A 16,542-nucleotide genomic window follows, 5' to 3' on the forward strand; every position below is an offset into this window, starting at 1 on the left:
TTTTTGTAAAAATACTCCTCTATAGGGGGTGTACACTTATTTTCTAGAAGATTATCAATGCCATAGCCGTGTTTACTGTTTCTCATCTTACTGATTGTTCTAGAAGTATCATATCGTCACGAAATGTAAAATATATGGTGTTCTTTTCAAGTTCAATACGTCCACTGGCCGTTTCTTTGCGGTGGGATAGGGGTTTAATTAATTAATTAGTTTTAGCTGATCATCTCCCGAAACAGCCAATTCCCTAACACTAAACACTTTGCGGGCTATTGGAAAATGAGTATTGTTCTCACGTATACTATTGGTCTAAATAACCTAAACAGAGTTTGGTGTTGGATACCCCATAAGAGCTTTGGAAGTCACAATGGTGTACATGTATATATATGTGATGCGATCAAGCAAAATCAGTCGGAACTCGGAAATATTGATTTTGACATATAGCCATACAAAGGACATATTTCCTTTTGTTTTCTGTTGTTTTGGACACTCTTTAATTGCTCATATCTTTGGAACTGGTTGTTCAATTTAAATGGGGTTTTCTGCCAAATCCAGATTTGTAAATGCTTTTTACTATCCTGTAAGAAACTGAAAATTTAGTATTTCCGAGTTCCGACTGATTTTGCTTGATTGCATCAGATAATATTTCGAACAACAAGAAATAAACCCCATTATCATATAAATAATACCATGTTTACTTTTTAAAGCAAAATGAAAATAGATAATTTAATACATTTATGCCTAGTTCGATTTACTACCCAGCAAACACAAATATATTACAGAAAAACGATAAATGTCGGGTTAAAGACTGTATTAATAACATTCAAAAAACATTTTGTTCAAAACTAGCTGTAAAACATTTTAACATAATAGACAAAATGTTTGGCAAATAATATTTTACTATAGCATTTCGAATTTTGGTTTAAAATGTTGTTGTAATATTTTTTCAGTATAAAAGTTAACGTTTTAAAACAACGTTTTCATGATAACCTGACATTGATATGTTATCAAAATGTATTAAGTAAAACCAAAAACACGTGCATTATCAGCTGTTTAAGGGGGTACTACACCCCTGTGGTAAATTTGTGACATTTTTTGCATTTTTCTCAAAAATTAATAACAAACTGGTAACAAAACTTATGTATATTATTGGGGCAAGGAATCCAATTACTACACTGAAATTTCAGTGACTCAAGACAAACGGTTCAGTATATATGATAGGAAATGAGGTACACCCTAGCGGTACCTTATTTCTTATCATAAATAACAAACCGCTTGTCTTGGGTCACTAAAATTCCAGTGTAGTAATTGGATTCCTTGCCCCTATAATATACACAACTTTTGTTGCCACTGTGTTATTAGTTTTAGAGAAAAATGCAAAAATAGACACACATTTATCGAGGGGTGTAGTACCAATGAAATAGCAATGGTGATAAACGACATGAACTGCCGTTGCCCGTCCAAAACAACCAATTTATACCGCATTATGTCGCAAGACGACATGATCTTGCCTAAAACTCCTTTTCGCATGGTGTTTTTCGGACGGCATTCTCCACACTCAAATGAACAGGAATCTGCCCGTTCGAAGTCGCGTAGAAAAGTTTCTAAATCTATTCACTTCTTGTCGTCTATAATAGGTCAATTTGTAACCTCTAAAATAAATTTTATTACATATCAGACTCTACTTGTTCAATTTGGATACTTTAAATCGCTTCATAACATGACAAACATAACATTTTCCTGCATTTTGTAATGCCATTTTTGTCATTTTGGAACGTCATTATCTGCTACTAACCGCAACGTGACCGCCTTACGGGAATTCTACGATTGACCAATTCTCAATGGATTTCAACCTGTAAAGGGCATACTAACTTATTTTCGCCTAATGTAACATGCGGCCGGTTGCCGTTCCCTATCACGTTTCACATAAATTTCGCAATCTCTCTATCATACGGTATTGGTCGCCACTACAAACAGACCAATACCGGTTATTGTCGCACATACAGTATTATACGGAATCGGAATGGATATTCTTCGAAATCGATGGATATTGCAGTATAATATATAAACTGACAGGGCGCAGCGATACCGTTAATCAAGTGAGTTTTATAACTCTCCGAGCTCAAATTTGTAATAACACATCACCTACGAAGTATCGTTTCGATAGATCCGGGGGGATCCCCAATGTTGACGCCTGTATATGGATTTCTGGCCAAAGTAACCTCATATTTGTCTATTTTAGCCTCCAAAGTGCTAATTTTTCGGGCTTCGCGCGTTTATTTTTTGCTATAAGGTGACAACTGGGTTCACTATATTTCAAGAAATTTTTTTCCAACCCCATCCTCCAATGTAAAAAAGCATATTATCAAGTGCTCTAAATTTTCATATTGAAGATATACATTTTCCCCAAAAGACACCTTTATATTTTTGGTGATTTGGGGATAAAAATCCACCCATCTTCAATACGAAAGGTCAACATTTTCAATTGATCGTTGGTTTTTTATTCCAGCTACATACACTTTAAGTACATATCATTAGATTGATAAAGTTTACTTCGAGGACTGTTAAATATCAACAAAAAAAATTATTCATTTGCCATAACATGTGTACTATATCGAAATCAAAATATTAATTGATATCAGAAGGACATTCTTCGTACTCAGAATGCAATTTGATATGTCTGATGTGCTCTCATGTCCCACAAAAATACTTTCCAAACGCTCATACCCCAGCCCTAAAGCCAACAGTCTGTTTAAATTTCACACTTGTGATATTGATTGGTTATTTACTTGACTTCATAATTTTGTAACAATATTTCTCAAAAAGTTATATATTTTATAAATGCATAGAAGATATAAAAGATTACAAGCCCCGAGCCAGATTTATAAGAAACAACTAAATAATTTTACAGTTCGAACATAATGATCCAGATAATCAGCAATTACAAGATTCATTTGAACTTTGTTCCATCAAAAAGAGTTCTGAAGACAAATGTAACACCCGTCTTGTCATGAAAGTACCCTTCACACGTTTTTCTGGCAACAAGGATCCACTTTTCTTGAGCAACCATGTCTTGAATTGCCTCTTCCAATTGATTATTCTGAAACTCCTTCGCAGTCCAAAGATACTCTTCTCTCATTGAAATCACAATAATACCACCTAATAATATGATAAAACCAATAATATGAGTTAATATTGAAGACCCATCTTCAGTTGATAGACATTCACCGATATTTCGGAATGATATCAGTTGTGTTTGATAGACATTCACCGATATTTCGGAATGATATCAGTTGTGTTTGATATACATTTATCGATATTTCGGAATGATATCAGTTGAGTTGGGTTTAAGTTATTGTGCAGCAGTAGACTTGTCATTTTAAATAAAATGATTTTACTTGCTAGTTTCTCTAAGCACCTATTTACTTATTAATTTGCCATACCTCAACAAGGTATCATGTTCTATGTAAAAAATGTATAATTTCGTCACATAATTCATTTACAGCAGGTTGAGGTTTCCGAGGTTTGTTTACTCACAACTCTCCAACGTTATACTCTGCGCCTATACCATTACCAATTTATTTAGTAGATATTACCGAACATGTAAATGTTTGTAACAACGTGCCCCAGTCTCAACTATAATTTATTCATAAGGCTGAGTTCACATAGGAGTATACTATTCGGGTATACGGTACACGTTTTGCAGGGCACGCGAATAGCTTAATATCGAACAAGGTAATGTCATAATACCGGGTCACATAAGAGGGCACTATTCGAAAAGACCATATACCTGCGCATTGGTATAGTATAATAGGAATCGTGCTCGTTCGATTTTAGTGTAGCGTATACCGTCCTAATTTTAAAACTAAACCATATGTAGGTAAATTTAATTTTTTAATAGATGCACTAATTCTGCACATTATGACACCTCATTATATTCCTCACCTGTACCCAAGTAATTGACCTATCAATGTTGCGAGAGTGAGTCAGCATAATTATAACGTACTAAAAAGATCGTTAAAGCCGCCCTCTATAGTCAGAATAATTCATAGGGAAGCGGAGGCGGAAGTACTGGTTATAGTTGTTTTATATTCGACAGTATGCGGGGATTGCAGCGATATGTTTTCATGACCAGTGATTAAATAGTACTTTTTTTTATTTCCATGTAACATCTGGTGATCTGGTGACGACACACCATTGACTAATCCAACTTCAAAAGACATGAACATCTTACAGACGCTGAAACTTCCACAATGAGAACTGTTTTATCATGTTTATTGAACAAGAAATATGACATTTTGAATGTACAAGCTACTGTATGAGGGGGAGGCAAACAACGGAGACAGACCATTGATTGAAAATAGTGCATACATTGATAATTTACCGGGTTTAACAATTCTTATCATCTCCGGAAAGCAGGATTGGTTTAGATGACCAGGAGTAAAGGAGCCACAGCACACCAATCCACCATATGTATCTGAAATTCAAAAGAAAATTGTATGATAGTTCCAAAATGTTGTATTACCAAAGTCACGCTTTACTTTGTGTAGGAGTAAGTGAATATACATTATAAACAAATAGATTGCTTAAAGACCAATCTAACGCTTTAAAAAGTGATGGAAAATCTTTCTTAAAATTAAAGCGGTGCACCCGCCATTGTGGTATTAATAATAACTAGGTTTGTTTGTTATGACTATCAAAATGTTTAAAATACCATTCTCAAAGTTTCTCTCAAAGCTGGCCATGTTCATATTTATACGTCACTGTAGTTTCTAGGTCAAATCTGTCTCGATCGACGGAAAACTCACCGCTTATACAGTTGGTTTTTGCGGAATATCAATTTAGTACGACTTATTTTCTCAAAAAAGGAGTCATTTTCATTGGCCTCAAAATGTTAGTTTGCCAATGATATGATGTTGTCCGAGCAAAATTTGTGACGTGTCATGTCAAAAGGAGACACTTTTGGGCAGGTTATAAATTTTGAGGTTTTTACATATCTTAAATATAGAGATATTTTGCTCCACAATGCCGTTTTCCCCAATGTAATCGGACATTTCTAAGCGAAGATATTGAGTTCATAAGTTATGGTATTATAAAATTGGAAAATGAGATATCAGCCTTTATAAGTATTATTGACAATGTTGAGAGTAGGAATTACCTTGAAAAATGTCTCAAAAATACAAAATGCCAGTTATATTCGGGTCTGAAACTATCAGACAATATTTTAAACATTGATTACATCACAAATTCGCAACAAACGCAAATTGTGAAAAATCACCCCGGACAGATTTTTGGCAATTTCTCCATTTACGATCCTGCCCAAAAGTGTCTCCTCATTTATGCTTTTTAAGCTTTTTTAAGGCTACACGATCTATTGACGGTCGAAGCAGTCAAAAATCGATTTTGAATTATCAAAATCAATATTATTGAAAAATAACACTTTGATGTTTTGTAAAGTTCATTTTACAAACCATATACTTTGAAAACCTGCTTAATTTATAGTTGTTAATGAGTTACGTACGTTTTACAAAAATGTTGTTGTTTTAGCCCTCTTTACAACATAACTCGAGAACCACAGGACCTACAAGAGTACGTCGTATATCTGTAATATCTGAATTCTTCTACACACTCGCTATGAAATGATAAATGCCAAAGCTCACTACTATTCGCAAGATGCTGTGAACTACCAAATCGCAACAGTTTAAAATAGTTGCTAACCTTAAAATACGTTTTTCTCGATGAACAATAATTTTAAACAGTTTTCGTTTCTCTAAAACTTGACAAAATATCAAATAATGAACTATTTGGAAATAAATGGATTACTTGACTGGCAATTTTCCGGGACCGGGTCGGTTAACAAGAAACGGGGACTCGACTTTCATTAGCCTGACATACGAAGTGGAGACCCTTAAAAATGATGATAAATGATGACTTACCACATTTAATGTCCAGAGGGGTTGAACCAATCTCGGAGCAGATGAGTGTTTTGTAAACTTGTTTTTCCTCACTGACTTTGAGGCTATTCGGTGACATATCAATGGCATCTATGTTAATGAATTGACGCGTTTTAAGCTAAAATATGACAAAGAGAAATATGAGAAATACATGTGTAAAAATGTGTTCCAGTTTCATTGTTGTTGGAATCCCTTGTAAAATGTCATATAAAGTATAAGATGGGAAACTAAAATACTGATTTGTTATATTCGCTTCACAAATCTACATTATTAAACCAAAATCAGTAAAATCGAATGTTTAAGTATTAAAACTTTAGTAATAGTAATTTTACGATACACGTTTAAATTTACTACTAAATTTCGCCAGGTTTTACCAGTTATCAGTATACCATTGACAAGATCTAATACCCGTACCTGTTCGCCTACCAAACCGGTACCAGAACAGAAATCAAGAATCCGGGCATTCTTGTCTGGGAGGTGATCAGCAAGTATACTTGCAGCTACTTGAGGTCCTTTGTAGCCAAATTGTTTGGCTTCCTGAAAGGTTTAAAAAAGGCATACATGTAGTAAATATTCCAGATATCAAATACCCAATATGTTGATAAACCCTAACTCCCGCGTTGAAGCTTTTTGGCGGTGGAGTACTTAACAAGCCATATGCCACGGGGGGGGGTGCCTTTGCCGGCCAAGCTTTCCGTCACCATTTTTAAATGCGTTTCGTATGATGACGCAATCGCATTACCTGGAATTCTTGCGCTCGCAGTTTGTTGCTCTTGTAGCTTTTCGTGGCTTTTGGTCACGTTAGGGTTAATAACCATGATAACATAACAGTGCAGTTCAGTCGATCGAAGTATTAGAGAGCTTGCGAAATGGCGTTACTTTAACTTTAACGTCTAGAGGATTATAGAGGATTATGTATTCAAAACCACCGTGGTTTTGAATACATAATCCTCTATAATCCTCTAGACGTTAAAGTTAAAGTTAACGTAACGCCATTTCGCAAGCTCTCTATTATTCAGTACAAAACTGAACGTTAAACTTGCATACATTAATGCTAGCTAACTCGGCCTATTATGGGAATATTTTTGCACAAACAATTAACCCTCTAACAGGATATTTTAAGGTAGTAGAGTGGCGAACTTACAGGTTAGGTTATGCCAGGGCAAAATCAACCAATTATTAAAGTAATCGTCTTCTTTGAGGCAAAATATTGCATGCAGTGGCGCAGCCCGAAGGCAGCTGCGCCCCCCTTGTGAGAAGTCTTTCCCTCCTCTTGCCCACCCCTCCTTCCCCTTATAATTTTTAGCCCATTTTTGACCATTTTCGTCAAAGTTACCCCCCCCCCCCTGGAAATTTGCAACTTGATTTGAAACCAGAATACTTTAGGGAAGCAATAACATGTGCCGTAATTCCCGTTCGTGATGTGCCATGCGTGCGTGGCGTAGATGCACTGACACAAGCTCCACTGTACTAGGTACACATTTCAATACTACTACGGTGACATTTCCCCACAACCAGTCTTTTCGTGTTCGTCTGTGACAATGCTGGAAATGCCCGTACTATAATAGTGAACGGAAAATTTAGATTTTTAAAAACTCTTTTTCATACCGATTCAGAAAAAAAGAAACCCAATGTATTTCCCATTGCAATATGTACATTTCAAATGAATGTAAATAATTTTGGGTTTAAAAAATGGAGCAGAAAAAAACAAACTATCACTATCGGGATTTGAACCGGGTACCTCTGGTTCAAAATACGCTGCTCTAACTAACTTCACCACGCGGGCAGCTACTAATTTCGGATGAAGTTTAATACCTTTATAGTAACGTGGTCGATCTGAAGTCTCTTCAGCAGTTATTGCGGTTCGCTCTTTTCATACAATGTGAATGATGCGAAACCAAACTAGCTGTTTAGGAGACTATAATTATCTACGATAAACCTGTCCATAATTCAAGAAATTGGTAGCCAGGAAGTAAGCTATTTTTGTGTGAATTCTCTGATTTCTCCGGAAATACATCGACTTGGAGCGTCAAATTTCAGGATAGTAATGAGAAAAATAGTATCTATTTTGTGATACCAAAAACTCATTAACAATGACAAAAATCGGGGGGATGATGTTGTCGATCGGGTTACGGACCTTTAAAATTACGAGCTCTTATCGAAGTACACAGTTATACAGCGTGTATCAAAATGATTGGCACCCATATATCCAGTGGGTATGGACAAGAATACCACATCAAAATGCAGTACAGCACACAGCGTCATCATCCCTATATCTTCGTGTCAAAAATTGCCGTGATAGTACGGCGAATCCTCTCGTTTTTCAACAGCTACGCATGGCGATTTTGTTCGAGATAGACTCAGGCTAAGCATACCATTTTACACGATATGAGATACCACAGAGTTTCTATTCTACACGTGTTTACGATTTGCGCATGCTCAGTACCCCATATGATATTGCCATTACAAGATTTGTTGTCAGGTAAAACCCAGGTTTTGTTTACAATACACCAACTGGAAATTCAATACACTAATTAGCGGCGATTGCTGTTTGCTGTGGATATATTTTTCTGCATTTTATCCATAACGATTTTTAAATCGTACGTTAAAAATGTATATTTAACTGTTTGATTATTGTAATCATAAAAAAGCTAAGCTCAGATCCAGGTGCTGTATAGAATATTAAATCACAAGTCTATAATACAATGCACATATCGAGACACTATGCCACTTTCTTTATCTGTATCAATAATAGAATATTGATTTCAATCGAATTGAATACATATCTACATTTTGAGTTTGTACTTTACCACTGAGCGATCTAGCGATCGATTTCTAGCCAATCAGATAGGACTCCTTTTCTTGCAATCGGTGAAATACCAATCGCCCGTCGTTCACCAACGGAGTATTTTAAGTTGCAGGGAAAAATATTTATAATACACGGTGTCGACACTGTGCAGCATCCATCTTTTTGTGGAGTTATGTCTTTAAAAGTTCATCAAACATCACGAGGATCTAACGTGGAAGACGCAGTCATTTCATCAGACAACCATTCTTATAAGCACCCAGAACACTAACACCATCTGTTGTTATGCTGTAAGTCGATCGATACATGTTGAAATCAACACAATTCTGCAATACACCTTCTGAGATACGTGCTTTGAAATTAATTTTCTCCGTAAATATAAAATAAGAATTGTATTTTTCCCGTAATATCAGATAAAACCATGGTCTTTTAGCGTAATAGTACTTTGCCCATAGCTTTTTTTGGAAGGTTAACTTTTTAGCTAAAGAAAGATTTTTTTCCAACTCTATAAGCATTACCTGCTATAAGGCACATCGTACGGTTCTACATAATTATTATAGTTTTGTTAGAATACCCGTTTTGATTTCACAATTTCAACTCGGTACTTTATTTCGAATACAAGTAGCAGAATTGTATTGTGGCATTCTGAATTGCGGCATTGAGAATCATCAATCCATGGCATTGGTATATCCATGATCCAATTTTGAAGAAAATGGCAGTCGAAAGTGAAGAATAGCCTTGATCAAGGCTTCCTCCTTACTTTTTCTCTATTCATGCTCTTCATAGGACCCATGTATAATCAGTGGTAGAAGTAGGCCTATCATAATACTGGACTCTCTAAAATTTTTAGTCAGGTCAGATTTTTTGTGTAGGACGACATGCGCTAGGGAGGAAGTGTGCCTTGTGGGGTGGGCGTGGTGGGCATTTTGCTCAAACACTACCCCTGCAGTGCACAGTATGCCTGGAGTCAAGTAAGATATAAAGTCCACTATCTGGCCTCAACAATTCAAATGTCAAATAAATTTGCACAAAGTTATGATGGTAAATAATTATTTCGAAAGAATAACTTTTGAAACAGAAATTTTTGAAAGATGTGGCAAAGCTTCCATGAATTTTACATTCTCTAACTATGGACGCCAAAGGACTTGAAGCAAGTCTAGTGAAGAATGGTGCAATGAAAACGGAAATTATGACAAAACTATGATATATAGCCCGGTATGATGGACTTTAGAAACGAACCATATTTCATTAGCGAACCATAATTACTTTGCAAAGTTTACACCCAAATAAGCTCACGGATGAAGTTAAGGCCTGTCAAAATCTAAATTTCATGACTAACACCAGGATTTTTAAAAAAAAAATACAGTATATTTAGCATTATTGGTTTCTGCTGATATTTACTAAAAATTATTGCTTTTCATTTGGCCGAGAAAATATGTTCTAACGTGAAAAGGCGTAAAAAATACAATTTTGCTCATTTCATCCCCGAATTCAATATTGGTTCCAGCGCCTAATTAATAGAGCATTTCGTTATCCACAGCATCATCCCCCACTTTTCTCAAAAAAAGTTGGGATTTTTATATCACTGGAAACCTCTGGCTACATAATGTTTATGTACAAAAAAAATCTTGCATATTAATTCGTTTAGCAAAGATATCGTGAATTTGAATTTCGTTCTAGTATACCAGAACGAAATTACAACACATTGTCTATAGAGTAGTGTAATATACATAATCATGCATAACTCGCAAACGCAAAATCTGAATCAACTGAAATTATGGGAATAAGCTTTTTTCGTGGATATCTACTGAAAAATGTCATAAAAAGAGGATTCTGGGATCACGAAACATGATGCAGTCATGTCTACAGTAGAATTCACCACGACCTTTGCAGGACTTAAACCCCATTAAAAGCTATTAAACCAAGATAACACTCATTGAAAACAGCTCAACTGATTAAATCAGATCTTCTCTGGTTGTGCACATGTGTCTGTTTTACATGTGCGGTATCGCAATGAGCTGGTATTATAGTTTCAGTTGGGTAACCGATTATAAAGGAAACGCAAGGTAACAATGGTATGTGTACCTTTGTTCACGAAATGAGACAAAGGTCTGCTTATTGTTAACCAGCATTCTTGAAAATGAGCAACATAATGATTGTTGACTTACCACGGTTTGGAAATAATTTCTTCATATTTTTGGTGTTATCTGTCGTTTACATATCCTTCCTAAAACACAAAAGTGCGACTATTTCCAAACACCTAAATTAGCTAAAAATTTAGGACATGTTACAAAACTATATTTTCTAGAATTTCATAGAATACTTTAAATGTAGCTTGTACCGTTTTTTGTGGCATCCTTCAGAACTGAGCGGTCCGTTACCAATATTTTCGGTCAAATCCTCATTCAATTAACACGAGGAGTTGGCTAGCTATGAGCTAGCTATGCCTTGCCCTCACTCATATTTTACGAAAGTACGACTATTTCTGAACATCTAACCTAGCTGTAATTTTAGGTCATGTTAGAGAAATATTTTTGCTAGAAGTTTGGAGAATACTTTAAATATTGGCCGGTTATTTTTCACACAGTGATGTTAACTAAGCAAATGCATATACTTCTAACATACACTATTTGTAAAGGTCGCGCGTCAATGGTGAGAGCACTGTGTATTGTGTATAGGAAAACGGACAGTGACTGCAGTATGATACTCCTTTAAATGACCGGGTTAACCTTGTATATTAACATGTAGCTATCGAGTAACTGGCGTTCTGAGTTATGGGTACCAATCATTTTCATGCAGCATGTAGTAAAGAAAATTTACCTGGTCATAAGAATCTGCCCATTGATCATATAGAATGAACAATTCGTCTTGGTTAGTCGGCAGTGCCTGGTTGTAAATCGATAAACATTTATCATCTGCCGTGGCCATATTGCTGTCTTCTTGCTTCAAAACCTGGAATACACCATGTACATGTCATACACTGTCATACTATATTGCATTAATTATTTATTTTCCATAACACATTGGACTGTTCGAGAAACGGTTAAAGGGCATGGACCTTGTTGAGTATTGGCCGTAATAAGTAACGGAAATAAGTATTATTGACTTCCCGCCAATTGATGATTGAATAATACTTGTTCAAAAATAAATGTTACTCAAACAGTTGTGGAATAGTATGCGAAATTTATTTTTCAGATGTAAAATATTATGTTGAGTTAAACTCTTTAAAATAATATCAGGATCACAATGTTGTTGTTATGGTTGTTGTTTTGATAAACCAGAAAGCAGGTATTTAAACACGTAGATAGGTATAATAATAAACTTAATTCTTAAATTTTGTTCAAATGAATAAACTTAATTCTTAAATTTTGTTCAAATGAAGCTGGTCATGATTTTTGCTAATTTTAATTCAAAATGGTCAGCAAGTTCGATAAAAGTATTTAGGACCGGTATAAACGAGACGACAGGGTGCCAAAGTTCACAATTATACCCAAGGCACATTTTCACTGCGTTCGTTCTGTTTTTAATGTATCATTGCGACGTAAACTAAACATCTACCAAAAAGTAATTAACCCCCTTAATTATTATCATGCAGGTAGTAAATCAAAATCCACACATCAAACTTTAAAACTGAAATAGCAAAAGGAATCCCAGTTTTGTTTTGCAAATTTTGATGCCTCAATTGTCTTAATAGTTGCCATGGTGACCCGTTGAATGAAAAAAGATGCCTATACAAAAGTTGCACCGAAACCCATTGAAAATGTTACTTTTGTTGCAAGGCAAATTTGGGTTATTTTTTGAGAGAAAGTGGGTTATATTTCTGGGCAAAATACCCATCCATATGTCACAATTGGCCTAGATCAGGGTCATTGATATCAGTGGCGTAGATTTCTTTTTAACATGGGGGGGATAGGTTTGGAATTTTTTATGAAATAGTAAATGCGGCACCTTTTTGGCGACAAAATAAGTTTATGGTACAAATGTGCGCGAAGCGCGCGAAAAATTTTGCCATTTTGAAGCTAGACTGATAAAATATTGTGCAAAAGTGGAATAAATTGGCGCGTAGCACGAAAAAAATTGGGCTTTGAGGGCTAAAATGGCTAAATATGAGGTTAATTTGGTCAGAAACCCACATACAGACGTCAACATTGGGGGATTATTGTATGAACCACCCCCCCCCCCATCCTCCCTATATTGAATACCCGAAAACGAAACCTATGTTTGCGGCATTTACAGGACAAGGTTCAACCTCGGCGTACCGACTGGCATTTTAAGGTTGGCTGGCTACGTTGACTCAACTTTGGCAAACTAATATCGATTAATCGAAAGGTTTGGCTGCAAAACGATACTCTTATAAATGCATCTATGCACACTTTCCACCTCGATACACCTGAGTAAACACATTTCAAGCACAATGTCTCTACACAGTCTGTGGTTACACTACACGGTTGAATGCATAGCATCATAAGAGTTGTGTGAGCTTCTAACCGGTGACTAGTTGAAAATAAGACCTCTGTGATTGGTTTTGTCAAAACCCCGATAGTTACCTCCATCCAATCAGAAAAGTTTTTATATCGAACAAAAGGTAACACTTCCTGCTGACAACACTTTTTGTTTCAATATGTCAACAGGTGACAAAATTCAATGTTTTTAGCGAGGCAAATGTGGTAAATCTGTTGAAACGGTCTATTCACGCACAAGATGTAGGTTTTAATAGTCAAAACCCCGATTGATCCCTACAATATTTTGCCAATTTTACGGCATTAAAGCCATATTGTAACATTTGCTGAGGAGGAAGCCCTCAATATCAGTTTTCAAAATTCTGTTTTATACACGATTAAATTGTCCTTTATTAAACTAACATACCCTGCAAAACTCAATACTGCAGGTGCTGTAGTTTTGTCAAAATCCGAGATTTCGCATAAAACGCAGGAACCGTCGTTTAATTATTAAGATGGAAATATTAGTCGGGACATCAAAGGATTGTGCTGTAGCACAACTGACGGATTGACACGCATTTGCAACATCGGCGCTCGCTGGCAATGAATTTCAATTTTCTTTACTTTACCGCAGTTGTTCGGCTCAAAATTAAAAGGGGCCATATCTGACAGTAGAAGCTAATATTTTATGGAAAAGAAATACTTATTTATTTTTATGGAAATGTTACAATATGGCTTTAAATGGAAGAGCAGACTTATATTGTCTTTATTTCCAAACCGTGTTAAGCCCACAACCACATGTTTCTCATTTACTTGTGTGATACAATCACAATTGCTTTGACAAGTTTGACATTAGCAACAATGTACAAGCCGACACCAATATGACCAAGCCAACATTAGTCTTATGTCGGCTTGGTGTCGGCTTACCAACCGCGACCATGCCGACACTTTGGGCCAACGTTGCTTGCTATCTGAGGCAGCTGTATAATGCTACTCAGGCGTTGGTGTCTAACTCTTCTCTCTGCATTTACAAGCTTTGAAATGTAGAATACGCTTTTCCAGTAGGCCCATATATAGGCTTATATTTACGGAAGTAACTAAGGGCCACGTGAGTTCGCTTTGTAACGCAAGAAGTCAGGATCTTGTGATCACAAATCCCGACTTCTTGTGTTCCTGACTTAGCCAGTTTGAAATAAAGAGATAATAAAATATCAAAATAAAGAAATAGTTAAGACAACTCAGGATCTCAAGAACTCATGAAATCTGTTCAATTTTCACGGCGTTAGTAGTTTAATTGTAAGTCCATCCACTTTAGTTATCTCGAGATCCTATTTTCTTGACTCAAAGTCAAGAACTTGTGAACTCAAGCCGCGCTTGAGTTCCTGACTTCCTGACTTCAAGTCAGGAACACAGGATCACGAGATCCTGACTTCATGACTTTAAAGTCAGGAACTCGTGAACTCAAGCCGCGCTTGTGTTCTTGAGTTCCTGACTTCCTGACTTTGAACTCAGGAACACAAGAACTCAAGCGCCGCTTGAGTTCACGACTTCTGACTTTGAACTCAGGAACACAAGAACTCAAGCGCCGCTTGTGTTCACGACTTCCTGACTTTGAACTCAGGAACACAAGAACTCAAGCGCCGCTTGTGTTCACGACTTCCTGACTTTGAACTCAAGAACACAAGAACTCAAGCGCCGCTTGTGTTCACGACTTCCTGACTTTGAACTCAGGAAGTCACGAACACAAGAACTCAAGCACGGCTTGTGATCGCGACTTCCTGACTTTAGCACGTGTGTTGCTAGGCGCCATCATTTGATATTATAATGCATGCATTTAGGCTCTCTCTCAAAGTCAGGAAGTCGTGAACACAAGCGGCGCTTGAGTTCTTGTGTTCCTGAGTTCAAAGTCAGGAAGTCGTGAACACAAGCGGCGCTTGAGTTCTTGTGTTCCTGAGTTCAAAGTCAGAAGTCGTGAACACAAGCGGCGCTTGAGTTCTTGTGTTCCTGAGTTCAAAGTCAGGAAGTCGTGAACACAAGCGGCGCTTGAGTTCTTGTGTTCCTGAGTTCAAAGTCAGAAGTCGTGAACTCAAGCGGCGCTTGAGTTCTTGTGTTCCTGAGTTCAAAGTCAGGAAGTCAGGAACTCAAGAACACAAGCGCGACTTGAGTTCACGAGTTCCTGACTTTAAAGTCATGAAGTCAGGATCTCGTGATCCTGTGTTCCTGACTTGAAGTCAGGAAGTCAAGAACTCAAGCGTGGCTTGAGTTCACGAGTTCCTGACTTTAAGTCAAGAAAATAGGATCTCAAGATAACTAGCGTGGATGGGCTTACAATTAAAATACCAACGCCGTAAAAATTGAACAGATTTCATGAGTTCTTGAGATCCTGAGTTGTCTTAACTATTTCTTTATTTTGATATCTTTACTTTCTCTTTATTTCAAACTGGCTAAGTCAGGAAGACAAGAAGTCGGGATTTGTGATCACAAGATCCTGACTTCTTGCGTTACAAAGCAACACGCATGGCCCTTAGTTACTTCCGTATATATTAAAACTTACCTGAAATTCTGGTATTCCCTTTGGTTTAGCAATCTAAATTAAGGATGTATCTGTTCAGTAAGATAGCGATATCAAGAGAACACACCAGCGACTATGTTCAATGTTCAATGTTCAATGTTCAATTTATTTCACCGAAAATACATAACATGATAAATATACAAAACAGTTCATTGGTAGGAAAACCAAAGGAGAGCAGAGCTCGTTAAAATTGGCCACCTTGAGATTACATAAATATGCACAGTAACATGAAAAACTTGCTACAAACAGTGGACAGGACAAAGTGCAGACAAACAGGACGAGACAGGTGCAAACAGAGTGTTGCTGGCATGTGATGGCAGTATAATTCTTATATTAATGGTCAACTGGAAAAATATAATATTAACATGAGTAGTTGTTGGGAGGGTTGGCCGACTTTTTTGTTTGACAGGAAGTGTTTGAGAGAATCTTTATTTAGAGAGTGTTAGTAATTGGTAGGAAGTTATATCCTAGGAGGGTCCCTACATCAGGGGGGGAAATTGGGGTAATTAGGGTGAACTGTCAGTCTTAGGGTAAATGTTAATTAAGCGTTATCAGGTAGTAGCAACTAATTATGATCATTAATTAAGTAATGTCAATTCATTTATACTGTAGTGTAGGCCTATAGGTTAATTTAATCATATTTATAATCAAGTTTCCCAAATATTCTTATAATCCAATTTAACTTTGATTCTTATTTGGATATAAATACAAGTAAAAATATTCTGACTTCATTAAACTTCTCAGAAGACAAAACAGATACATCTCTTCATTAGA

The 16,542-nt window shown here is 36.4% G+C and overlaps 1 protein-coding gene across 2 annotated transcripts; it reads right to left on the minus strand.

Moving 5' to 3' along the window:
* Positions 1 to 2,579: 2,579 nt before the first annotated feature.
* Positions 2,580 to 15,807, minus strand: LOC140144331 (methyltransferase-like protein 27). 2 transcript variants are annotated; one of them, XM_072166156.1, is made up of 6 exons: positions 15,751 to 15,807; positions 11,578 to 11,709; positions 6,366 to 6,488; positions 5,934 to 6,069; positions 4,382 to 4,474; positions 2,580 to 3,156 (listed from the first exon to the last, which is right to left on the minus strand). In XM_072166156.1, the coding sequence occupies exons 2-6, from the start codon at positions 11,683 to 11,685 to the stop codon at positions 2,948 to 2,950; spliced, it is 669 nt and encodes a 222-aa protein (XP_072022257.1). In that variant the 5' UTR covers positions 11,686 to 11,709; positions 15,751 to 15,807; the 3' UTR covers positions 2,580 to 2,947. The 2 variants fall into 2 exon arrangements, with proteins under 2 accessions (XP_072022257.1, XP_072022256.1); XM_072166155.1 differs by lacking the exon at positions 15,751 to 15,807 and having other exon boundaries at positions 2,581 to 3,156; positions 11,578 to 11,769.
* Between the last annotated feature and the right edge of the window lie 735 nt (positions 15,808 to 16,542).

The sequence above is a fragment of the Amphiura filiformis genome, unplaced genomic scaffold (genome assembly GCF_039555335.1).
Source record: "Amphiura filiformis unplaced genomic scaffold, Afil_fr2py scaffold_50, whole genome shotgun sequence".
Taxonomy (NCBI): domain Eukaryota; kingdom Metazoa; phylum Echinodermata; class Ophiuroidea; order Amphilepidida; family Amphiuridae; genus Amphiura; species Amphiura filiformis.